The following is a 25,255-nucleotide window of genomic DNA, read 5'->3' as shown; positions in this document are numbered from 1 at the left end:
ATTTTCGGGCTTCTTTTTGATATTTTTTGGGTAAAAGTCAGCAGCCAGCCCGAATGCTGTTTCCCACAGTGCAACAGACTCTCCAGACTCTAGATGCCGCCCCAGGCCGCAGCCGCAGCTGATTTTGACAATGTTACATGAACTTCAAGCGAAAGCAGCGCAGTGCGAGCAGGCTTACAAATTACAGTAACAATGCTTTTCCAACCAGCCAACATCGAGCCGACGTCGACGACGACGACGGCAACGTTACCGTTGGCTGGCAAAACGAAAGACTTAAGCGAGAAACTTGCGCGACCAGTTCTTGGCCGAGCTGAAATGCTTTCGTTCGTCGGCCGCGGCAGAGAGAGAGACAGAGATGTGAGCATACGCCACCTATATAAATTGTGCTGGCCACTGGGAAATTGTATCATTTCATCCTAACCCATCAAAGCAGCAACACAGCAGCCAGCAGCGTTGTGTGGCATAGTGCAAGACTCAAAGTTGAAAAGAGAAAGTGCGTTTTGTCGATTTGTGTGCGGTACAAAAGCCGAAAGTGTGCACAACCCTCAAAAGGACTATACAACAAGAACAACAACAACACAAACAAGTGAAAACAAAAATAAAAAAAAAAAAAAACAATAACAATAAGAAATATGGCAAACAATAAAGTTATTTTCGGTGTCTTGTGTTTGGTGACGCTGTCCGCTGCGCTCCCGGCTGAGGAAACGCGCGGCCATGCCCGCAACGCCATCGGCGGCGACAATGACATTATGGATAGCATCTATAGCGATTGCCTGCGCAAGGATTCCGTCTCGTGCGTCAAATACAAGCTGTTCAACTTTGTCGACAAGGTGCTCGGCGCACGCGATCAGTATGCTCTCACCGAGGGCGTCACTGTTGTCCGTTCGCCAGATGCGCCCGTTCAGGAGGCAGCCCGCTCCATTTCTGGTGATGAGTCGTTCGAGTCGCTGGCACTGAATCGCATCAGCAGCTTCCTCAACACGCACAACATCAAGGTCGAACTAAAGGGTGCCGATATTGTGCAGGCGGTGAGCTCCACTGGACGCGCCTTGGAGGATGCCTCGGAGTCGCTATTCGGCAGCAATGATCCCAATGCGCCCGAGGAGAGCCGTGGCAAGAAGAAGAAGGCCGCCAAAATCTTGGGCCCCATTCTGGCTTTGGTCGCACTGAAGGCCGCCGCTCTGCTGCCCCTGCTGCTGGGCGCCATCGCTCTGATTGCCGGCAAGGCTCTGCTCATTGGTAAGATCGCCCTGGTGCTGTCGGCCGTGATTGGCCTGAAGAAGCTGCTGTCTCAGGAGAAGCATGTCACCTACGAAGTGGTCGCCCATCCCCATCACAGCAGCAGTCACTCGGTCAGCCATGGCGACTCATATGGCAGCGGCTATAGCGCCGATGCGGGCGCCTCCTCGGCCTCGTACGGCAGCAGCGGACACGGCGGCTGGGGACGCTCCATCGATGCCCAGGATCTGGCCTATGGTGCCCAGAAACCCCAGGCCTAAGTGAAGCCACAGTCAGCAACCACAAGAACCACATGAACCACATGAACCACACGAACCACAACCACAATCACTGACTCGAGCCGCAACGCTCGCACACGACAGACTCTTGATGAGGAACACATATTATTTATTGTTCGTTTTAATTAATTTATTAATATAATTTATTTTATTTATTTTTCCACACGAAAAAGCGCAAAGCAACGCACACAAAAACGGAAACTAAACAAAAAAAAAAAAAAAAAAAAACAACAAACAAAAAACAGATGATTTAAAACATTGTTAAAGGACATTGTAGCGAAAAGAGAAGAAGCAGAAGATGAGCCCAGAGCCACGATCAGGCTGGCTGAGTGTGCGTGCATTTAGCTGCTTGACATACATACATACCATACATACCATACACAGATACACATTTGTATCTTATAAAGCCTAAAGTTAAGTTTGTAAAAAAAAGCACAAAGCGAGAGTTAAAGTCGGTACCTTATGCAAAACGTTTCAAAATACTCATAAGCCCAGGCGGCGACTCTGTGTAGCGTTCAGCCTTAGGTCTAAGCTCGCACCAGGAACTCACTTACACACACGCACACACACTTGCACACACATCTATCTAACTATCTCACTCTCTCTCTCTCTCTCATTCTCTCTCTCTCTCTCTATCTGCATCTGTCACTTGCTGTCGCACAGTCTCTGAGTCATAGCTCGTTCACGTTATCTCCCTGTCCATCCTATCGCTATTTACACTATCCATCTAGAGACTATACCAAAACTTTGCTGGTTGCCATGCAACTGTCTAACCTACTGTACACACTACTCTACAGCAATACTCTACTCTTTATACTCTACTGTCTACTGTACTCTACTCAACTATTCTGTACTCTTTACATGCAATTCTAGTCTTATATTACAACAGAAAAAGAAAACTACAGCAACTAGCTTTAACTCAACAAACTAGCTCTTATCAATACTATCAGTATCTTTATCTAATTTCTATCCCATCTATGCTATCTATCTCTTTCGAGTCATAGTTTTGGTCATTATATACGCCATAACTTGCCATAGTTTTTCCTGCGCACAAAACTGAACTCATTGTTGAAAACTCTTCCAATTTCCACTCAAATTCTTAAGACTTTCTCATTTCTTTTGCACCTTCAGCTGCATTTCTCTCCCTCTCTCGATCTCTTTATATCTCTTTCTCTCGCTCTTTCATTCTCTCTATCTCTTTCTGTCTTACTCTACATCTCTTTCTATCTGTCACGCTCTCATCATAATTTCTATGCTGCCCTCTGCCATGGTCAGCTTCTGTCAATTTCTAACGCTCTAATTTCCCAGCACACGCACGTACGTTCTCTTTAACCATAGTTCACTGTAGGCATTATATTATTTTGTTTTTGTTTTGTTACACAACTTCCATATTGTACTCTATGTTTATCGGGCGACTTGGGCCTGGTTTGCCCAGCTGCCAGTGTCCGCTTTTTGCATTGTGCTTTAAACTTATTTTTAATCGGTTTTTTTTAAAAATATTTGTTTAAATCATTTTGAAAGCGCGCTGGCCGCAAACGCCAAGTCGCCAGCTGATTGTCAACTTTTAATTTAAATGCACATATAAATATATATGTATATGTAAGCAGAATCGTGCGGCACTTTCACATTAAGAACCACGGCGAGAGGCATAGAAACTGCAGAATTGGGCAATTCACAGTAGGAAGAAGCAGAAGAAACATAAATCACATATCACAAATATCACACACAAAGAATGTAAAAATCTCTTACAAAACAACATCTTTTCTCTGTCATAAATGCATGTCATTAATATATGAAGAAAAACAATAAGTACAAAAAAATACACAAAAAAAAAAGAAAGAAATAGTAAACAACATGAAAATAAAACAAGCAAGGAATAAATAAAAAATCAATGAAAAATCCAACTATGAGTTTACAAACACACACACATACGTACACACACACACAGGTATTCTTTATGGCCAGCCGGTGAAAGCGAAATGTTCGAGTAAAGAACTGAATAAAATTTTGCCTGATGCCCGCGAGTTATGGTTATGCATAATGCCCCGACAGAGGAGATCAGCTCTTGGCGGCCCGTTGACAGGCCCATCTTTGGCAAGAATGTCGAAAGAGAGGAGTGTGCTTTCATTTCAAGTGAAATTGATTTGCGACCCAGTTGGCTAAGCGAATTTTAAACACTCTGCCGTTAAGTGGTGTAAATAATTATGACTCTGGCCAAGTCAAGACAACACAAGCCACGACAAGACAAGACCAAGCAACAGCAACAAAAATTTGTCCGAAAGTGTGCCCCGCCGGCTACCGTTGCGGCCAAAACTGATGCCAACAGACAGTGAAAGTAAACAGTTAGGAAAAAACAACAACGACATCAACAAAAACAACGACAACGGCAAACAGTAAATGCATTGAAAACGTGTCGTGAAAAGCTGTAGAAATGCCAGCTTATGGCCATGGTCAAAACGTATTTGGGTAAACGTATGAGCGGCATGATGTCAAGAGAGGGGCCCCCCTATGCGGCAATGTGGCAGAGTTGACTACTTTTAACAACTCTTAGAAAAACAGTGCCCATTGCTGAAGATACACAAAAATCAGGTAAGTATTTTCGACTAGGATATACCCAGTCTTCCATTACAAACATTTGAACATGTCTCTTTAGATATAAACAGAACGTCAGACAGATATACCACAGCTGTGCTACTTCTTTCCTGGATCCCACACTAGGTTAACTTGGCTTTATCGTCAGATGCTTATGATTAACTTTAACTTTAAAATTAAGATTCTTCCAACTAGCTAGGCACCAGAAGAAGCTATTCAAAAAGTGAAAAATTGTAAATCTACATATTCTTGGAGGCATCCTTCAAAACCTCCAGCAGTCCATTGCAGCACTGAATGCCGCAGTTGCAACCATTCTGGTTAGCATTAAAGAGCTAAAGGATGCGCAAGGTTCCCCGCAGCTTAGATTCCCAAAAAGCCGCAAATAATGGCTACCCAGTTACGTCTCGGATCGTGGAACGCTCGTGGCATCCTCCAAAATGCTAACGAGCTCAAGCTTTTTCTGAAAAAGCATGATGTAGACATCATGCTCATCTCAGAAACACATCTGCACACAAACTTGTACCTAACAATGGAGGGGTACGTCTGCTACCGTGCGGATCACCCTACAGGACGAGCCAGAGGTGGTGCTGTAGTGCTGGCAAAGCAGGATTTAGCACACTACCATCTACACACAGTGACCTCCAGCGACACACAGCTGGCTGCTATCATGGTGGAGACTCCCTTGGGCGAAATCCTCGTTGCGGCAGCATACCTACCACCAAACATCCCCTGGAACCGAGCGGAATTTGATTCCCTGTTTGGCCAGCTTGGCCCCAAATTCATCGTTGGAGGCGACTTCAACGCTAAGCACAGACTGTGGGGAAACTACAGAGCTGACAGCAGAGGCACTGCGCTCCATGAGGCGCTCACTCCCTGCTCAGCCCAGGTACTGGCCACCGGTAGACCTACCCACTTTCCGTACAACCGGCAAAGTACGCCTTCCTGTATCGACTTTTTTATATTCAAGGGCATCCCCAACAGCGTACTATCGGTTCGCGAAGAGTATGATCTATCTTCCGACCATCTGCCACTCCTCACAACGATCAACACGGCTGCACAAAGGATCCCAAAAAAGCGCAGGCTTGTCCTCCCTGGGTCGAACATCCAACGATTTAAGGCCGAACTAAATAGCTTGATCAACCTAAACACGCAGATTCTGTCAGTTGAGGACGTCGACGCTGCAGTACAAACCCTGTTGGACCAAGTACATGCCGCAGCCGCCAACGCTGCGCCCGCACATATCTACTCAGCCCCTACAAGCCAGCGGCCAAGGACGTTTTCCCCCATATTGGAAGGTCTTCTCGCCCTAAAAAAGCGACTGAGGAGGGAGTATGTCCGTACCCAGGACCCCACGATTGACAGGATCTATCGTCGTATTGCTAACAGGGTCAGGAAGGAGCTGATTATCTCGAAAAGAAATGCCACAGACACCATGCTGGAGGAAGCAACGGCAGACGAGAGCTCCAAATTCGCGCTGTGGAAACTTAGCAGTCGATACAAGCGGCAAGCTGCGCCAAAGTTCCCCGTTCGACTTCCCGATGACACCTGGGCCAGATCACCAATGGACAGAGCCGAAGCCTTTGCCTGCAACTTGGAGGAGCGCTTCAAGCCGTTTGAGACCGCATCGCATGCAAGGATACAGCGAGTCGCGCAAATCCTGGAGGCGCCACTCCAAATGTCACTCCCTGTATCGCCAATCACCTTCCAAGAAGTAGAGCAGGAGATGAAGAGATTAAAAAGCAGCAAAGCCCCTGGGGAAGATCGGTTGGACAACCAGACAATCAAGCTACTGCCATACAAGGCGGTGCTTTTTCTCGTCGCCATTTTTAATGCAGCTCTTCGGCTAGGTTACTTTCCAGTGGCTTGGAAGAAGGCACATATAATCATGTTGCACAAGAGCGGAAAGCCCCCTAATCAACTGGGATCCTATCGCCCCATCAGCCTCCTGCCTGCCTTTGGTAAGATTCTGGAAAGGTGCATCCTCAGAAGGGTCCTGGATACCCCGGAAATAAAACGCTTGATCCCGAAGTTCCAGTTTGGGTTTCGACTCAAACACGGTACCCCTGAGCAACTACATCGGGTCACAAATTATATTTTGGACGGCTTTCACAGGAAAGAGTATGTGGTGGCAGCATACCTTGACATCCAAGAAGCCTTCGACCGGGTGTGGCACGCAGGACTCCTCTCTAAGATAAAGGACAAATTGAATCCGCAGCTATTTAGCACCATTGCGAGCTTCCTAACTGAGAGAACCTTTCAAGTGGTGCAGGATGGAGTAGCCTCTCAAACCAAACGCATAAAAGCGGGCGTTCCACAAGGCAGCGTCTTGGGTCCCACGCTATATAGCCTGTTTACACATGACATGCCCACAGCAAATGCAAGCAGACGGAATGATCGGCAGGACCTTCTGGTGGCCACGTTTGCTGACGACACGGCAATCCTTGCAAAAAACAAATGTGTGTACGTGGCAACTGACCTCTTGCAGGAATACCTCAAGCGATTTGAAAACTGGGCTTGTAGATGGAACATCGCAGTGAACCCTGGAAAGTGCGCCACGGTTACCCACACTCTACGCAAGGACTCATGCCCCGGACTTTTTCTTCATGGTGAGCTTCTAGAGCAATATCGTCAACACAAGTACCTAGGTGTCACTCTCGACAGACGACTTACATTTAGTAAGCACGTCTCTGCAGTAACGAGCAACATCAAATCTAAGATAAGGCGAATGAGCTGGCTCCTCAACTCCAAAAACAAACTCTCGCTCCGAAACAAGGTCCTAATCTACAAGGTAATCCTTGCCCCAGTGTGGCGTTACGGGCTTCAAGTTTACGGTATAGCTGCAAAAACACACCTGAACAAAATTCGCATCATTCAGGCCAAAACCCTGCGCAAAATAACTGGAGCCGAATGGTATATTCGCACACGCGACATCGCCAAGGACCTCAAGGTTCCAATGGTGGGCGACATAGTCAACAGGCAAGCAGCGAGCTACTCAACAAAGCTCCACAACCATCCAAACATCCTGGCGAGGAGCCTGCTAAGGAGGCGAAGAAGAAGGCGACTGAAGAGGACCTACCCAACCGACCTAATCGATCGTTATGTATAGGTGACAAGCTTCGTTAATTACACCAAAATATGTTTCTGTAATCTGTTAACCTAATTGTATAACTAATTGTAAAACCACAATCATCGCTAAGCTAAGTAATTATGTCACTCTGATAAAAGTTGCTAACATAGAGTAACAGGATACCAGATTTCTTAATAAACAAAATATAAAAAATAAAAAAAAAAAAAAAAAAAAACATATTCTTTACGAAAAGCTATATACAAAAATTAGTATACATGTCCCTTAAAGGTTCGGGTCACCTTAGTCGAAATTGGAGGAGGTATCGTAAAAACGATCAGCTTGTTCCCATTTTAAATTAAATATTTATATACTCATATATATATATGCGTATGTCTTAGGAAGTCAGAGATGCTTCCTACTGCCGGTTACATGGATTGCCACCAAACGCTTATACCCCTTCTATCCATTTTCAATGGGTTCAGCGCATAGAAAATCAAATTCAGCGCAAAAAGTCTCTTCAAAGTGGGCAACTATGTGACACCGAATACCCAGGCAAAAACGACAGCAGCAATGCCCAGAGTCAGAAAAGAAAAAAACACGAGTAAATTGTGTCACGTGGGCATCGTCATTAGAATGTGCGAGCGCAGCTGATGAAATGTCAGTTTTAGGCCTGAAAGGGCGCTCAAACAACATTTGTGTGGGAAATTCATGGGAACTTAAAAGTTAACGTGAAGTTCACCTTTAAGCGTTTTACTTGCTTCTTCATTTAAGTTTGGTCAATGGCTGCCTTTGATACCCTGTAGCCAGAACAAGCTTAAAGTAGGATATTTTAGTTCACGGAAATTTGTGTAACTGGCAAAAGATAATATAAGCTTCCCCTTCGCAGCGTGAAGGGGCTTAAGGAAAAAGTGGTTGAACAAAAATGTTTCCTTTTTGCACTATACTCCAAGCTCAAAACCATAATTTTACATGTGACCTTCTATGGAATTCTCATAAATGCAACAACGTGTTAAGAGCTTAAATGCACTGATTTAAGTTTGTTATATTTAACATTTGTGCCGGAATTTCAATGTGCTGCGAATATATGAACTTTCGGGTAAGTATATATTTATTTAGGCATATATATATATTCGGTTGTTTGCTTGCTGATCTTTCTGTATAACAATTTGAGTTATTTATCAAAAAGGCTATCTTGAGACAGTCAAACGTTCAATTATATAAATTAAATCCTGATATCCTGCTATTCCTGCAATTCGTCCCATGTTAACGTTCAGGGTGTCTTTATGTCAAGCACTTGCGCTGTTTTGCTCGCTCTTTCGTTTCTCACTTCCCTTTCATTAACTTTTCCTTTTTTACTATCTTGTTCATCGCATTCAGCCTAGCTTGTCCTGGCTTAGTTTTCCTTTGACCTTGAACTTGTCTTGCCTTTGAATATTCACGCTTTTCCACCCAACTCATACACTTTCATCACTTCAATTTTATTCCTTTTACCGTCCTGTTTACTTTTTGAGCCTTTGAGTCCTCGAATTGTTGTGTATTAAGCCAACGGCTATGGTTACTTTCATATATTGGATCAGCATGGGGTGTTAAATAGCAATTTCCACACTCTTCGGACAGTTGGCTATTTGATATATTTCGAATTGAATTTTGTTGTCTTATGCAAATCGAAGCGCCCCAAAAAAATGAAAGCCTACTGATGTGATTTGGAGCGAATTACCGTTGCGGGCCGAGTGAGTGCCGCTAGAGAAATGTGGATTGGCTGCAGCTGTGGCTGTGCGGCTGAAAGAAAAACTGGTGCAGGCATTTTGATACCAAACATCTGTCGGCTACCAATTTCACATTCTGAAAACCAGATAAAAAGCCACAAAATTCGCAATAATTCATAAGCCGGCAGCGAATTGCGCACACACGCTCCAATGAGAGAGATAATTCAGGTCTGCAGTTTGGGAAGCATCGTGCAATGTCTGCTCAATTTGGAGCCAATTTCACTGTCAACGGACCTCGAGCCAAAGTGGATGCCTGCAAGGGCGTCGGCAAATGTTGCATGCCCAGAATGCTGAACGAAATGAAAACGAGTTTGGCTCTGAAGCTCGGAAAGCGGGTCACCAGAACACGGCCAGCAACAACAACGACAACGACAACAATAACAACAAACTGCAACGCTTGCATAGGCCAAAAGACAACCTGATCGGCCGGCCTTGCTCGGCGCTTTCCATTATACAAAAATCACCTGTTAGCATTATGAAAATATTAAGCATTTTCTTCTTGTCGTCGAAATTTCCACTCCAACAAGTTTTCCCACACTCGAAAAACACGCAGCACATTATGATTACAGTCATTTTTTTATTATTATTGTTGCCTTTGTTGCTTCTGCTGTTGTTGCCATTGTTGTGAGCGCCTGTGCATGGAAGCGTTAAGTTTTGTTAAGCGCCTCCGCGAGCAGTTACGATTATTGGTTATGATTAATTGAAAGTTAATTGGGCACGCGAGTCGCATGCACAAAACGCTGAAACACTGAAACAGTTTAATAACGCAGCCCAGGCGATTTAACGGCTGATTTATGGCTCTAACTATGAGTGCCCATTTAATTTATTGCTTACTTAAAGCCGTACAGCTCACTTCTCAGTTAGTTAATAACAATTGCGCATAATTGATGAGCCGTAATTTCCACAAACGGAATCGCTTGTCCAGCGGTTGTGCCGCTTCAATAGACATTTATACGCTCGCGTTTCTCAGCCGTTTCATTTCCTTCCACCAAACGCACATAATTAAATGTGCTGCCTGGGCTTAAGGCTCCCAAAACTTTATCAAAACTTTACCGATTAACGTGGTGTAGAGAATTTTGGTCATGGTTCGCCTTAAAGTTTGATTTTGCATCAATATAAATTCATGGCATTTTGTTTTGTTATTTTCTTTTAAGAGATATTGAAAAATATACGTCTATTCTTCTATACAACATTTAAAATAAATAAAAATATTTTCGTTATAATTTAGTTTAAGCATCCCAAATAAATACATTCCACGTTATGCTTGTTATGTACGATATTTTTAACAACACTCTATATATATCGTTATCTATATCTCAACAACATTTATGAATGTTAGTGAAATCTTTTTTTAACTACGCTTTCATACATTAATGAGGGAGAGAACTAAGTTTGTTTTCACGATAGATAACACCCACATATGTCATGGCTTACGTATTTTAATGCGATTCAGATTAAGCAACAAGCATGCAAACAATATAAATGCGTCGATTGGAAATAGAATAAGGTATTTTAAAGTTTTATTCAAGACCAATTATAGCCTTAATTGAAAATAAATTAATATCGAAGTTGTTCGAATGTACAAGCATCCACTTACAAAGAGAAAAGCTCTCACTTGCACTTTTTCGTTGAGCTAAAGCAAGTTTGTGTCTTAACTCTTTCGTTTAGCTGTTGCACTTTTCAGGCGCGAACTATTTTCAGCGTCCGCCCCGAAGTAGGCAACGCTTTTTTTTACAAAGTTGAGTATTGGCAAAATAAAGTTTGCTTTTTATGTTTTATCTTTTAAAACGAATTTCAAGTAAACAATTATCATAAAAAATTTTAAAAGAATGAGATTTTTGCAAGCAATGTTTAAAGCTCAAAGGCTAATAAAGCAATTTCTTAGTTTCGTAAGCTGTGCCTGTGCAAGAGTTATAAGAATTATTGATATTTTTTTGAATAAATGGTCAATATTCATTTCTAGCCAAAGTACATGGAGCTTGTTTGCGAGTGTCTGCTGTACTGCAAAGCCGAATTCTGCTGCCACACATGTGTTTATAAAAAGAAAAGTTAAGATTTGTGGGGCGACAGTGAATCTGTGATAAAAACTAATAAATAAATGTTTATATAAAAAAACTGCACAGTTTCGGTCTAGTAAGCAATGGCAAGAGAGAACTTGCCACACAAATGCGAAAATAGTGCGGGATGAGCAGCTGCGCCCAATGCCAATGCCATTGGAGTGTGGCTAGCTGAAGACTTGTGGCATGCGGCTTGCAGCATGTGGCATGTGGCAGTCACGCACGCAGCAGCTTGCTCCGTTTTACATGCGCACAAAAACTCAATAGCTTAGAACGAACTGCAAGTTGTGTTATAATTACAAATGAAAATTGCAGCACTTGCACAAACAGTGCAGATGTTGTTGCTGCATCTATTTTCGGTTGCTTTCGCGGCGAAATCACGAAAGCGCAGCTTCAATGGCCAACAGCCTCTGGCCACAGCCACAGCCACAGCCAGCCCGACTAATTGGCGTGATATTTAGACTAAAACAAAATCTGTTTGCTTGTTTTAAACTATTTTTTTTTTCTTTTTCAATTTCAGCTGCCGCTTGACATGCACCCAAGCGCAATTGGCCGTCAAGCAAACGGGCAGGCGGTATAAAATGCATACAATGCGCTTTCCAGCACTCAGTTGTTCATCTTAAGTGCAGCGCCCAGCAGCTGTTTTTCCTGCCACTCAGCAGCCAGGATAGCCAAAAAGGAACTTAACACACACACACAGCCCACGTACACACACAGGCCACACACACACACAGCTAAACACAGACATGATCAAGTACGTGTGGCACGTGGCAGCGCTGTTGATCATCTTCTGCTGGCTGCCGGCGAGCAGAGCGCGCACCGCCAGCTATCATCATATCAATGGCCTCGGCGTGGAGCAGCAGCAGCAGCAGCAACAGCAGCAACAGCAGCAGCAGCAGCCGCAGCAGCAGTCGCCGCCGGCACAGTCAGGCAGCTCGACGGGCCTGTGGAAGGATCTGTCGCTGGTCTATCGCATCTATCAGCAGTGCACGGGCGAGAATCTGTCAGTGTGCCTCAAGGTCAAGTTGCTGACCGGTCTGGAGAAGGCATTCCGCACGGCCAAAACTTTGCCGCTCTTCGAGGGCATTCAGTTTGTGGGCAGCACGGATGCGGCCCAGAAACGGACACAGTTGCCGCCCATCACTGAGCAGGATATTGAGGCGGTGCTGCCGCGTGGCCTTGATGCCAAGGAGCAGATCCTGAACAGCATGATCATGAAGCGCTTGAGCAACTTCCTGCAGGATCACACGTTACAGGTGAGCGTGACTCAATAGGTAACGGGTCCAAAGGGAAAAGCTTTTAATTGGAAAACTATTTCTAAACAGATCAAATTTCCCGACATGCACGCTGCGGACAGCAACTCCGTGGAGGGTCGCAAGAAGAAGGATAAGAAGGGCAACGGCGCCTACATAATGATACCCCTGCTGCTGGGCGGCACCTTTGTGCCCATCGCATACGGCGCACTGGCCATGCTGGCGGGCAAGGCGTTGATTGTGTCCAAGCTCGCGCTGGTGCTGGCCTCCATAATTGGCATCAAGAAACTGCTCAGCGGCGGCGGCGGCGGCAAGGAGTCCTCGCACGAGGTGGTCGTCTCCTCCGGCGGCCACTCCGGCTGGGGACGGGACTTTGACATGGCGTACAGCGGCTGGAAGCCGGCCAAGGAGTCAGCGGGCAGCGCCAAGAGCCTGTAAAGCAGTCGCCAGCATTTGCATTTGAGGGAGGACGAGAGACAGAGCGAGAGGGAGAGAGAGGGCGAGGGATGGAGCAAACCAAAGAAACGATTGCCGCATGAATTGTCTGAATAATCAATAATGTTTAGCTTAATTCGATTATCTATATATTTATATATCTATTTATATTTAACGAACTAAATGTGTGTGTTAGGCCTAAGTAAGCGTTAATTAAATGTAGTACACAATTTTTGCTTAAATCACGCCCCTCTTCAAACTCTGACAGCTGCCACGCCCTGACAACGACGTCTGCTGAATTTATGATAACAATTTAAAACAATTTTAAAAAGTGCTTACGTGCGTGCTAAAAAAAACAAAAGCACAAAAGAGACGTCTTCGCTTTCTACTGAAAAATAAAACGACGAGCACATTTTTGTATTTAGCCCTGCGCAGAGTCTGGCCAACTCGAATGCAATATTCATAGATCAAATATGCTCGAGTGTCGCTCAATTGTTGTCTTTTTCGGTGGTATGCGACATTTTCACTTTTGCCCACTGCACAAAATATTAATGAGCAGCAAATGCCAGGTAGAACATTGAACCTGACTGGGCTGGCTTTATTTAAATGTATTTCCCACGCCTAATCGGAGGGTTAGTTATGCGGGCGGCCCTTTACTTTAATTGTTGACGTCATCGTTTGAAGCCCGGCAACACTTTCATTAATTGAAAATTACTCAAGCACAACGCAACGAGAGCTACCCGGAATTCGCCGGCTACAGTCAGATGCGGGGCGAGGGCGTGGGCGGGTGTCCACGCTCGGAATGAAAGTGAAACTTTCAAAAAGGTGTCAATTTTGTAGATGCCACTGAATTAGGGTTGGGCCGAACTGAGCTGAGCTGAGGACCCAAGCGCCCAATGAAAGCGTCTCAGGGAGCTGTCGTTTACAACTTGGACGACTAGCAGATACCCTTCAGCCAGCTCCCTTTGCATACTTTCCAGGTTGCTTTTACATAAATACATATACGAAAATAAGCATACTTTTTTTGTGTTCTTCTATAGATAGAAAATGACAGTACAAAAATATATATATCATATTATCAGACTCGAGATTCTGTAGTTTCCGAGAGCAAACAGGCAGAGGGGCTATGCTGAGCAAGAATATATATATTTAAGGGCGATACGGAGATGTTACGTACATTTTTAATCAAGCAATATACACGCCTTAAGCCGCTTACAGGGTATATAAGTAAATAGAATTAAAAACTTTGGCCTAATGAAGGCACAGGAGCAGGACAGGAACCAAACGCACAGGAAGCTGCGCAGCTTATTTCCTCTTCAAGTCAATTTGTGTGTAAACATTGACAAATATCTCAAACATTTTAACAAGTTGGCCAAAAACATTTGGTAAGCCGCACTTAAGACAAAAGCACTCTTAAATGGCTTTTCTCTGAAACTTTAGAGCAAATGGGCCATTACATAAGCCCAAATCTGTGTTCAATGCTCGTGAGCAACTATTTAAAGTAATAAAAACTGTTTCACTTTCTTTGCGTTGGCATGCAGCCAAAATAATTGCCCAGATCTAACTAGCCCGCCGAGCTGGCAAGTCGACTGACACATGCCCTACACTCGAGTGAAGGCAACACCTTCTCAGCTGACACCCACACGAAAGTCGTTGAGCATTCAAGTCACGTCACACGACACAGCCATCCATCCATCTATATGTATATATAGTATATATATATGTCGGAACAGAGAAATCACTTTCTTTGCAATTAGGCATACTGGCAGTACAGCAAGTCCCGAGTGTCGTTATAGTCACAAAATAATTATATTTTTAGGAGCGAGCACGTCTGTTCTCTATGACTTCCACTTTTAGAATGAATAATTTTCATCGTCCTCGAGCATACTACTCATGCTCTTGTCATTCTATATTCTTCTCTGACTTTTAGTACTGTTAGTGAACATTCAACACTATAGCAAACTGGACGTTATACAACACACTCGGGCCATGCTCGGCAGAGACTATCTTTTTTTGTCTCACACCATGCTTTCAGTAGCAACCCTAATACAAGTAGGACAGTTATGTTAAATAGCAGTACCTTCTGTCAAATTCTCTGATTCTTACTAACACTTAATCGTTAGCATTCAAAATAATACTCACAATAATTTATTGGATACACGACACGGCCTTCCTGACATTTCACACGTCCTCGTGTGTACATTTCGCTTAGATCATGCCATAGTCAAAATTGTTGGGTAAAATTTATTAGTCATTACTTTACTTTAAGAATAGCTTTACAAACAGCAGTATCATCGGTCATTGTAGGTTTTATTTTTTTTTATTTTTTTTTTTTTTTTTTTTTTTGTTGTTGTTCTGTCATCACACGTCTATAGGCTCTTGCTGCCCAGCAACGATAATATGGAGCGGATCCATACAGGTCTTTCAACCTCTGACCCCCGCCATAATATCACCCGCTTCAGCACGCCATGATCGAGCACTTGTGCACGGCGTGAGTATTATGGTGCGGTCTTAGCCATCGTGTATGAGCCCAACCGCACTCTCTCTTAGTGCCACAGTGTCTTGAGCAATGTCCTCAACATTGTCACACTCATCATCTCTCAAATCTATCAACTCCTCCGATACATTGTTGCTTGGAAAAGCTCGCAAATACTCATGTGCATACTTAAACGTGCGCTTACTCGTCAATGACTTTAATAAATATCTGTCTCCATCAAGTATTTCGATTATCTCAAAAGGTCCCTTAAACTTGGGATCTAACTTCGTTTGATTTCGTTCTTCCCTCTTGAGTAGGACATGATCACCAAGCTTATATTTTACAATTTTTGCTTTATTTTTATCAAACCTAGCCTTATCATATTTAGCGTTATTCACCATGTTATCTTTCGCTTGTGCTCTTATTAAATCTTTATCAATTGTTTTTTCATCTGATATTGTTATCATTCCTAACGGCCTTGCCTCTTTACCGATTAGCAATTCTAACGGACTATATTTCGTTACACGATTTGTCGTGCAATTTATTGCCAGCTGTATGTCTTTTAAAGCGTCTTGCCAGGATCGCTGACTACTCTCAACCGCTGTGAGCATGCTCTTCAAGGTGCTCATGACACGCTCTACTTGGCCGTTTGCTCGACTGGCGCCCGTCGCAATCAGGTGTAAACCTATCTTCTGCGAAGAACAAAATTCCCTAAACCTTGTGCTAGCAAAACATTTACCCTGATCAGCTATGATGCGTGCCGGCACTCCGAATAGTGCAACAGTTTCTTTGACTGCCTTAATGCAGTTTTCCGTATTAAGGTTCAGCGTATGTTGAAGGTGAACAAATTTTGTGAATGCATCAACTTGAACTATGATGTACTCTTTTAAGTCGTTTTTGCCACTTAATTTTCCGGTTATATCAATATGCACAGTGTGCCAGGGTATGTCATCTTTAGGAATCGGGTGCATTTCTATTTGTAGCTTACCAGATGGTGGTTTTGACACTCTACAGGTAATGCAATTTTCTACAAACTTTTTCACATACTTAGACATCTTCTCGAACCAGTAGTTGGCATACATTTTGTCTAGAGTTTTCTTCCACCCTAAATGCATTATGGCTTCGTGAACATTGTTAATGACTGACCATCTAAAGGCTCTAGGTATTACAGGCAAACATTTTGTGCTGCCATTTCTTTGAATCCTTCGATATAATACTCCTGCTCTCAATTCGTACGACGCTGAGATAGCTTCTCCCATCTTATGGTTTCGCAATTTTAAGGTTATGGAAGCAATGTCAGAATCTCGTTGCTGTTCGGCTAGAAGCCAATCGTCGGTTATCTCAGCTAGGTTTATGTGCATTTCAACCGTTTTCGCTGAGGATTTATAATCAGTAGGCAACGGATTGCGCGAGAAAAAATCAGCATGTAACATGCGTTCTCCCTTCCTGTATTCAATGCTGAAATCAAATGATTGCAGATATGCCCACCATCTATGTACCCTTGGGGTAAGGTTAATTTTTTTGATACTTGCTTTCAGGGAGTTGCAATCTGTATGCACAATAAATTTTTGACCATGTAAATAATGGCGGAAGTGTCTTACTGCGTTGTAAACTGCGAGGGTCTCAAGCTCGTATGAATGATATTTTGCTTCAGCCATTGTCGTACATTTGCTGTAATATTCAATGACTCTGGGTCTATTTTCTATCTTGTGCATTAAAATAGCACCATATCCAATAGAACTTGCGTCTGTATGTAATTCAATTGGCTTTAGTGGATCGAAAATTGTCAAAACGGAGTCATTAGTCAAAATTGATACGATTTTTTGACGAATTTCCTCATATTCCGGCTTCCAGACAAATTTATTATTCTTGGAGGTGAGATTATATAAAGCTTTCATCTGCTCAGAAAATTTTGGTACGAATTGCCTAAAATACGAGGCTAGGCCTATGAATTGTCGCACCTGTGTTACTGACTGCGGTGACGGCAATTCGGCCAACGCTTGTATCTTGCGTGGATTTGGTCGAATTTGACCCGCTTCAACCAAGTATCCTAAATATTCTATGCTTGTTTTCAAGAACGAGCATTTTGTAATGTTAAATGAGAATCCAGCTCTAGACAAGTTTTCCAAGACCGTTTGTAGCCTTTCAAGTGCCTCTTCCTTTGTCTTCGCTAGAATTAACACGTCATCTATATAGACGATGGCATACGTTTGAGCCAAATCACCCAATGCTCTCACGATTGCGCGCTGGAAAATCGAGGAAGCATTTTTTAATCCAAAAGGCATGGCCAAAAATTCATACTGTCCTTCTGGCGTGACAAAAGCAGTGCGCTCGATAGAGTCTGGGTGTATTGGAACTTGGTAAAAACCACTTGCCATGTCTAAACTGGAGAAATATTTGCCTTCACTCAGTCTATTAATTTGATCAGAAATCAAAGGCAGCGGATATTTGTCAGCGACCGTATTAGCATTCAGTTCCCGATAATCGACACATAGTCGATCGGTTCCATTTTTCTTTCTTACCATCAGCATTGGGCTTGCAAATGGAGAGCAACTAGGACGTATAACGTTTGCGTCTAACAATTCTTTTACTTTATTTCGCACGACTTCTTTTTCTTCTATGCTTAACCTATACGGACGCCTTTGTACAGTTTTATTTGGGTCAAGCAGGCGGATTTCAAGTTCACCCGTAGTCACTCGCGTTTGAGGAATACCCTCAATAAATTTATCAGCATAGTTTTGCAATAATTCTAGCAGACGATTCTTATCAGTGTTGCTTAATGCTCTATCGTTATTCAGATGCTCTACGTAACTTATATCTGGCACTTTTATTAGTACATCAACAGTTTTGGTTTTGTACATTTCAAATTTGTCGGCCTCGATGGAGACTCCAAAGCCTAATCCGAGTATATCACGGCCTATCAATACATCGTATTTCAAAAACTTATCCATTATTACATGAAATAATATTTCTAAGGAGTACTGATCAATTTTAACAGTAGCCAAGATTTGCATAGTGCTATACACAGGATTTTCTCCAATACCCCTCAAAACTATCAAATTATTAATTCTTTTTCCGGAAAATTTCTCGGCACAACTCTCTCTGATGAGCGTACATTCCGCTCCAGAGTCAAAACAAAATGGAACGAGCTCACCAGATTGACGCAGGATTCCTTTTGGCTCGGACACACAACAGATGTTTATACGCTTGTCATGTGATCCAACACCGCTCGTAGAAACTCCTTTCGTACATGAAGACGCAATGTGGCCAGCATCGCCACATTTGAAGCAGGTAACGGCAGATCGAACTTTAGGTAATGCTGAGTTTTTTGACACGTTGCCTTCTTCATACTTCCTCTTGCGACATTCGACCATTTTGTGTCCGAGGTTTCCACAATGATGACATTTAATGCCATATGTTTTCGATCTCTTGCGATCTGGTTCCATTGGGATATTTGGCTGTAGACCTCCATTTGACCTTCCATAAGCATAGGCCTTCAGATGCTGTTGCATCTCGTCTTGACTTTTAATATTAGTCGTATATAACATACGTTGCAGACTTTTGTCGATTTTCGATGTATGTGCCAAAACAACTGAGACTGCAATTTCCTCCATGTTCGCTGTCTTCCATTTGGATAAAAGTGAGGTCACAAGACGGCTCGCATATACGGAGAGGCATTCGCCATCATTCGGTCGGCCATTAAAAATGTTCATTAAAGTTGCCGCCGATGTTTCCATTCCCACGAAACGTTGCAAAAACAATTCCTTAAAATTTTGCCAGTTCATTCCAGTATAGCATATTTGAGAAAGCCAGGGCGAGGCGCTTCCTTCTAGGGAGCCGCTGAGGGTCATCACCAGTGTACTGCCCTCAATAGGATTATCGTCAAGTATTATGTCCACAGTTTTGCACCAGGCATTTGCATCTGCGCCTGCAATGTCCGGGTTGAACTTTGGCAACGAGATGCTCTTCTTTGTTGAGGATGCTGAATTTGACATCTGCATTGCTTTAATAATCTCAAGAATATTTCGATTTTGAGATTCCAAAAGCTGACGCCACGAATCGTCAGAATTGCCTCGTGGAGGGGCATCGCCTAATCCCACTTCTGATGTCGGAACAGAGAAATCACTTTCTTTGCAATTAGGCATACTGGCAGTACAGCAAGTCCCGAGTGTCGTTATAGTCACAAAATAATTATATTTTTAGGAGCGAGCACGTCTGTTCTCTATGACTTCCACTTTTAGAATGAATAATTTTCATCGTCCTCGAGCATACTACTCATGCTCTTGTCATTCTATATTCTTCTCTGACTTTTAGTACTGTTAGTGAACATTCAACACTATAGCAAACTGGACGTTATACAACACACTCGGGCCATGCTCGGCAGAGACTATCTTTTTTTGTCTCACACCATGCTTTCAGTAGCAACCCTAATACAAGTAGGACAGTTATGTTAAATAGCAGTACCTTCTGTCAAATTCTCTGATTCTTACTAACACTTAATCGTTAGCATTCAAAATAATACTCACAATAATTTATTGGATACACGACATATATATATACGTGCGGGGCATTTGCATATCCCATCAGCATCTGGCACGACGGCAACAGCTACAACTACGGCGTAAACACCTTTCGGCTCATCAACTATATGGTGTTTAGGCTAAGCAGATAATCAGCTACGAACAATTTTTTGGCTTGCTTTGCATCTTGAATCGAGCTTAAGCAGCGTGCAAATCTCAACATTCATCGCTTTCTTTCAGGTACTTGACTAATGCGTAAATTACACATAAATACAGAAGAAAATAAACGTGTGAGAAAGCGCTTGTATATAGACGGATCGGTGGGCGTATACCCTGTAGTTGTACTTTTCTCATGTTTACCTATTTTAATGCTCTTCGGGCCAACTTGGCTTCAATTATGTTATCTTTAGGGTCTATATAATCGATGTGATCACAAATAAATTTGGCAAGTATTGTAAGTTGTAGTCTGATATGTTGGTTTCGTATGCCGATTTTAATAAAATAAATTCAGCAGCACGAAATATTTATCATTGAGTGTTTTAATCGAGTGTGGCATACCCTGTAGTTCTTTTATTTTTATTTATTATCAATTATAATATTAAATTAAATGTACAAAAATATGAAAATTACTTTTTGGTACACACTTCAAGAGTGTTGTCACACCCTCTTCTTTCTAGGTTGTATACAACTTTAAGATCTTAATCCCGAAATCTCAAATAAAGCTTAATATGTTTAATGTAATCGCAAATAATTATTAGTTTTGTTCATTTCATTTTCTATAAGTCGGAAGAAATGTCTCGCTAGGATTGGCATAGAAAATACTTTATGCGTAATTTAATGTTAATAACATCATAGCTTTATAGTTGTATTAAGGATCATTTGTTTTATTCAGAAAAGTCCGTGTCATTTAATATGACCAAAATGTCGATCTTGTAAGCTTCTGTCCGTTCAAAGCATTTGCATAGCTTTTTTACACACTGGGTATGTGTGAAGACGTGCCAAAATGTGCAAAATAAGTATTAAAATTGAAGAGTATAAAATTAAAGCGACATAATGCAAAAGATATTTGTTTGATATGGAAACTCTAGTCTTGAGACGCTGTGCAAATGTCGGCGATTGGCATACAAAACTGCAGATACTTATATGTAGATACATATGTATGTGTGTTTGTGTGTGTGTGACTGGTCAGAGATACATGATGAGGCCATAAGTGAGATGGAGAAAAACAAATACATAAATAAAAAGCAAAATTAAAGTGAAATTTTGTTGTTATCCATGCCGCCTGCAAACTAGTTAATTTTCTATTTTACTCCAATTTGAGTGAAGCTCGTGTTGCTTGTGGCTGCTTTCAACGCAACGATCATAAGTAGGCGCCGCCGTGCTGCTGTGGTGTTTGATTAGCCAGCCAGGTAGCCGGCCAGCTTTAAATGCCACACAAAGTCACGTGTCTGCAATTTCTAATGGTTCGATCAGTCGAGCGGCACAGCCAACCGCACTTTCTGCCTTGTTACTCTTGCTGTTGCGGTTGAGGTTGCGTTGGTTCTCAGCCCACCCGAAAGTGTGCCAAATGCAGGCAGGCAGGCTCCTTCAAATGGCTCAATATACATTTTGAGCTGTCAAATTATTGCCCGCTAAGCGGACTGAATAAATGTACGTGTGTGTGTGCGCGCGTGTGTGTGTGTGTGCAAATAGTTAAGTGCTGCTTAAGTGTTTACCTGTTGACAAGCAACAATAACAACAACAGCAGCAGCAACAGCAGCAGCAGCAGCAGCCGCTAACAAGCCAAAGCGAATGCCGCAGCGCTGCCAGCTGCGACGTCGACCGCGAAAACTGCGTCAGCGTCAGCGTCACACACACAGACACGCACACACACACTGAACTGTGGGCCAGGCCAAGTCAATGGCAGGTTGCATTAAGAGCCGCAACCGATGCGCTTCGTTGTGGTCGTCGGCGTCGACGCTGGCTTCGTCTTCGCCAGGTTGTTTATTTAAATTCTAAGCTCGGCTACTGTTTGAGTCGATGGAGCAGGTCGGCTGAGTGTGTGCGTGTGTGTTAGTGTAAGTGTGTGTGTGTGTGTTGGGGATGCGGCCAACGGGCCATTCGCGTCGTGTGTTGTCGCCGTCGTTGTCGTTGTCGTTGTCGTCGTCGGCGACTGCGCTGCTGGCCGGGAATAAAACTCGATCCGCGTGCGTCTTCTAGCCACAGTTTACGGATTGCCTTCTGACCGACAGATCGAACCAGCCAATCGAGCGCAGTGCACTCAATCAAACTCTACACAGCCACGAGCAGCTCAAGCTACCCTACAAGGCACGCCCAGTCGGTGCCCCAAAGGATACATCAATAATTAAAGCCCAGTGTCAAGTGTTGTCGTGTCGGTGACCCGCCCCCAAACCACTCGAGAAATCAAGATAAATATATAATAAAAAAAATAAAAAATATGTTGAAATTCGTGTGCCTGTTCGCGCTGCTCGCCTCCACGGCGGCGGCAGCCTCCGAGGCTGACAGCTTGCTGACTAGCGCCCTCAAGATGGTCAAGGATTGCGGCGAGCGTTCCATGCTGTTGTGTATGAAGGTAAACCATATAGAAAAATAGAGTACGAAGCGCGATTAGCTAATTAGCAAGCCCCATTTCGTATAGGAACGCGCCCTACACTACTTCGACACGGAGAATGGCGATGTGCGTCTAACCGAGGGCATTTCCCTGGTCAAAACCGATGAGATTCCGGTGGGTCGCGCCTTGAACGAAGTGACGCTGCCGGAGGAGGCGGAGGCGCGCGAAAGTGAGGTCGATTCCCTGCTGGTGGAGCGTGTGGCACGCTTCTTTGGCACACATACGCTGCAGTTCAAGGTTCCCAAGGACTCCATACAGGATATGCAGCGCGCCCTCGAGGAATGTAAGTAACAGTTGAGTTGGCATCGATAAAAACAGACGCCATGCAGCAGAACTGGCTGCGGTTCTGCTTACTGGTTCTCAGCAATGCTGCTAAATTGGGTTAGTGGTGCAATTATCGCTGTGGCAGTGGCAGCGTCTGGCTTGCAACAATGTGGGCATAGGCTTGAAATCCTGTTTTCACTGTTAGCTGCATTGCCGCTGCTGCATTGGGGTCAGGATGAGCCGGCTTCTGCTCTGGTCTCTGGTCTCCGATCTCCGGTCTCTGGTCTCTGGTCTCTGGTCTCTGGTCTAGCGGTGCATTGACAGCTTGTGGCATGCCACTTGCTTGCAAACTTGTTGCCGCTGCTGGCAATTAATTGCATTTTAGTCAGTTCAGCGCAGTTCGGCGCACTTTCTTTTTGTGTGATTTCCGATTTCTAAGCGGCGGCCATAGAAAGCGGTCAATCCTGTTCAACGTTTATCGTTTATTGTCTGCTCTCGACTGTCTGCTGTCTTTATTATTAATTATGTGCACTACTCCAATTGCTAATGAGCCGTCGACAATGTAGCGAAAGTATTGCATGTTTGGCACACACTAATCAAACTAAATATCTCCCCCCACGACTTTAGCACGCGGCAAGAAGAAGGAGAAGAAGAAGTACCTGATGCCGCTGCTGATGCTCTTCAAGCTGAAGATGGCCGCTCTGCTGCCGCTGGCCATTGGCTTTCTGGCGCTAATCTCGTTCAAGGCCCTGGTCATTGGCAAGATCGCACTGCTGCTCTCCGGCATCATAGGCCTAAAGAAGCTGCTCGAGTCCAAGAAGGAGAACTACGAGGTCGTTGCGCATCCCCACTACGAGCACGAGCACAGCTACGGCCGATCGCTGCAAGGCGATGAGGCACAGAACTTGGCCTACGCGGCGTATAAGCAATAAATTGCCAAATACAACAAAACAACAACAAATTAGTGCAATACACAAAAGGAAAAAGAGAGAAAGAAGGGATAAGAAAACACAGAGAGAGAAAGTGAGAGCGCATAGCTCGCCTAATTTATATTATTTATTTAATTTATTTGTAGCTTAACTGAAGCAAAAAACAGACGCCATCATTGGGAGAAAAACAAAAGAAAATTAAGAGAAAATTGTCAATGAAATCCTAGTTAATAAGCTCAAGCAGAAGAAGCAGCGACTACGGTCGTCTCCGGCAAAAGGGGGCGGCACTTGTGGGCGGACCCAAAACTGAAACTGAAACTGAAACTAAACTCAACTTAACTATACTCTGTAAACTGACTGCGTCTTGTATTATGTGAGAGCTTTACTATTTATTTTTTTTTTGCTTACGCTAAACTATTTACAATTTCATATTTATTGTTGAATAAACCAAAACCAAATACTTTAGCACGCTGTACACTGCCCAGCAACAACAACCACGCCCCCCACAAACCACCCTCACACACACGCACAGGCACACACATACACGCACAGAAATGAAACTCAATAAAGCCGCATTTATCTGTAACTGAAAATCGTTTTGCATTTGACAGGCGTATATAAATTCATACACACACATATATATATATATTTATTTATATTTATTGCGCATACGCAACGTGCGCCGAATACAATTTGTTGTTTTTGGTTTTTTCAAGCGAAATGCTTTCACTCTTTCACTAATAAAATGAATTACCAACTAAGGCAAACGGGGCCAGCGATATCAATTGCATGTGCGACACACAAATTCACAGACGCTGCACAACAAGAAGCAGCAGCAGCAGCAGCAGCAGCAGCAGAATTTCACTTGCAAGACGCGCACTCAGGCGTGCACGAAGTCACAGTCAGAGTTAGAGTCGGACTCGGAGATGGAGATGGAGTCGGCGCCCAGCTGGCTAACTGACTTCCTGGCGTGGCATTCACATGCCACCTCTCTGCCACACTTCCCCTATGCCGCTCCCTCCCTCCCCCTCCCACACTGCTGTGGAGCTGCCCACGCCAATGTCTTTATTGGTATCCGGTGTCGCTCCAAAATCAAATGAAAGTCGCCGCTTTTGGACTCGACCTGTTTTTTGCATGTGCAATTGCAACACGTACGCCCTCCCCCTACCCCTACCGCTGCCCCTTCCCCTGCAGACTTGGCAATGTCAATGATATGAAGATGGGGCACGCCCCTGCGCAGCGGACTGACAATTTATGGTCTTATGGCCGAATGCCAAATGGCCAGAAACGATTTCTTAACTGTTTGTCAACAGTTTTCGCCTGCTGCAACTATTGTTGCTGCTGCTGCATTGAATCTCTCAAATGTTGCTGGTGAAAGTGTTTATTAATACAATTTCTATCGTTTTGTGTGTGTCGCAAGCTGTGGAAAATTGGGAAAACTAATGCGACTTATTTGGCCAGCTAGCTGCAAGCCCAGACATTGCGCCCTCCTCTGACGTTTTAAATGCTTTATCTGGCGACTGAAAACTTTTGCCAGCTATTGCAGAAAATTAAGCCTTAAATTGAAGTCTACAAATTGGCCTACTTCAAAGGCGATTCAACTGAGCTAGAGTCAGGGCGTGGCAGTTCGGATGTGGCTACCTAAAGTTCATGTGGTCCCGGGCCGTCGGAATTCATTAGCAAAATATGCAAAAGTTTTGCTACTCAGCGGTTTGAGCGGCTCAGACGAGTGTGTCTAACGACTTACTACTATTAATTTTCTTTACGT

General features: G+C 43.6%; 3 protein-coding genes across 3 annotated transcripts; all 3 read left to right on the top strand.

Annotated features, from left to right (window-relative positions):
* Positions 1-402: 402 nt before the first annotated feature.
* Positions 403-3,421, top strand: Osi7 (Osiris 7). Its single transcript, XM_002058522.3, has one exon. The coding sequence runs from the start codon at positions 633-635 to the stop codon at positions 1,497-1,499; it is 867 nt and encodes a 288-aa protein (XP_002058558.1). The 5' UTR covers positions 403-632; the 3' UTR covers positions 1,500-3,421.
* Positions 3,422-11,599: 8,178 nt separating this feature from the next.
* Osi8 (Osiris 8) lies at positions 11,600-12,917 on the top strand. Its single transcript, XM_032439406.2, has 2 exons — positions 11,600-12,255; positions 12,325-12,917. The coding sequence occupies exons 1-2, from the start codon at positions 11,746-11,748 to the stop codon at positions 12,688-12,690; spliced, it is 876 nt and encodes a 291-aa protein (XP_032295297.1). The 5' UTR covers positions 11,600-11,745; the 3' UTR covers positions 12,691-12,917.
* Positions 12,918-21,905: 8,988 nt separating this feature from the next.
* Positions 21,906-23,630, top strand: Osi9 (DUF1676 domain-containing protein Osi9). The gene is made up of 3 exons (XM_070207351.1): positions 21,906-22,255; positions 22,322-22,577; positions 23,186-23,630. The coding sequence occupies exons 1-3, from the start codon at positions 22,121-22,123 to the stop codon at positions 23,488-23,490; spliced, it is 696 nt and encodes a 231-aa protein (XP_070063452.1). The 5' UTR covers positions 21,906-22,120; the 3' UTR covers positions 23,491-23,630.
* The last annotated feature ends 1,625 nt before the right edge of the window (positions 23,631-25,255 follow it).

The sequence above is a fragment of the Drosophila virilis genome, chromosome 2 (assembly GCF_030788295.1).
Source record: "Drosophila virilis strain 15010-1051.87 chromosome 2, Dvir_AGI_RSII-ME, whole genome shotgun sequence".
NCBI classification, from domain to species: Eukaryota; Metazoa; Arthropoda; class Insecta; order Diptera; family Drosophilidae; genus Drosophila; species Drosophila virilis.
The sequence above is the reverse complement of the archived record's forward strand: the minus strand, read 5'-3'. Positions and strand labels throughout refer to the sequence as shown.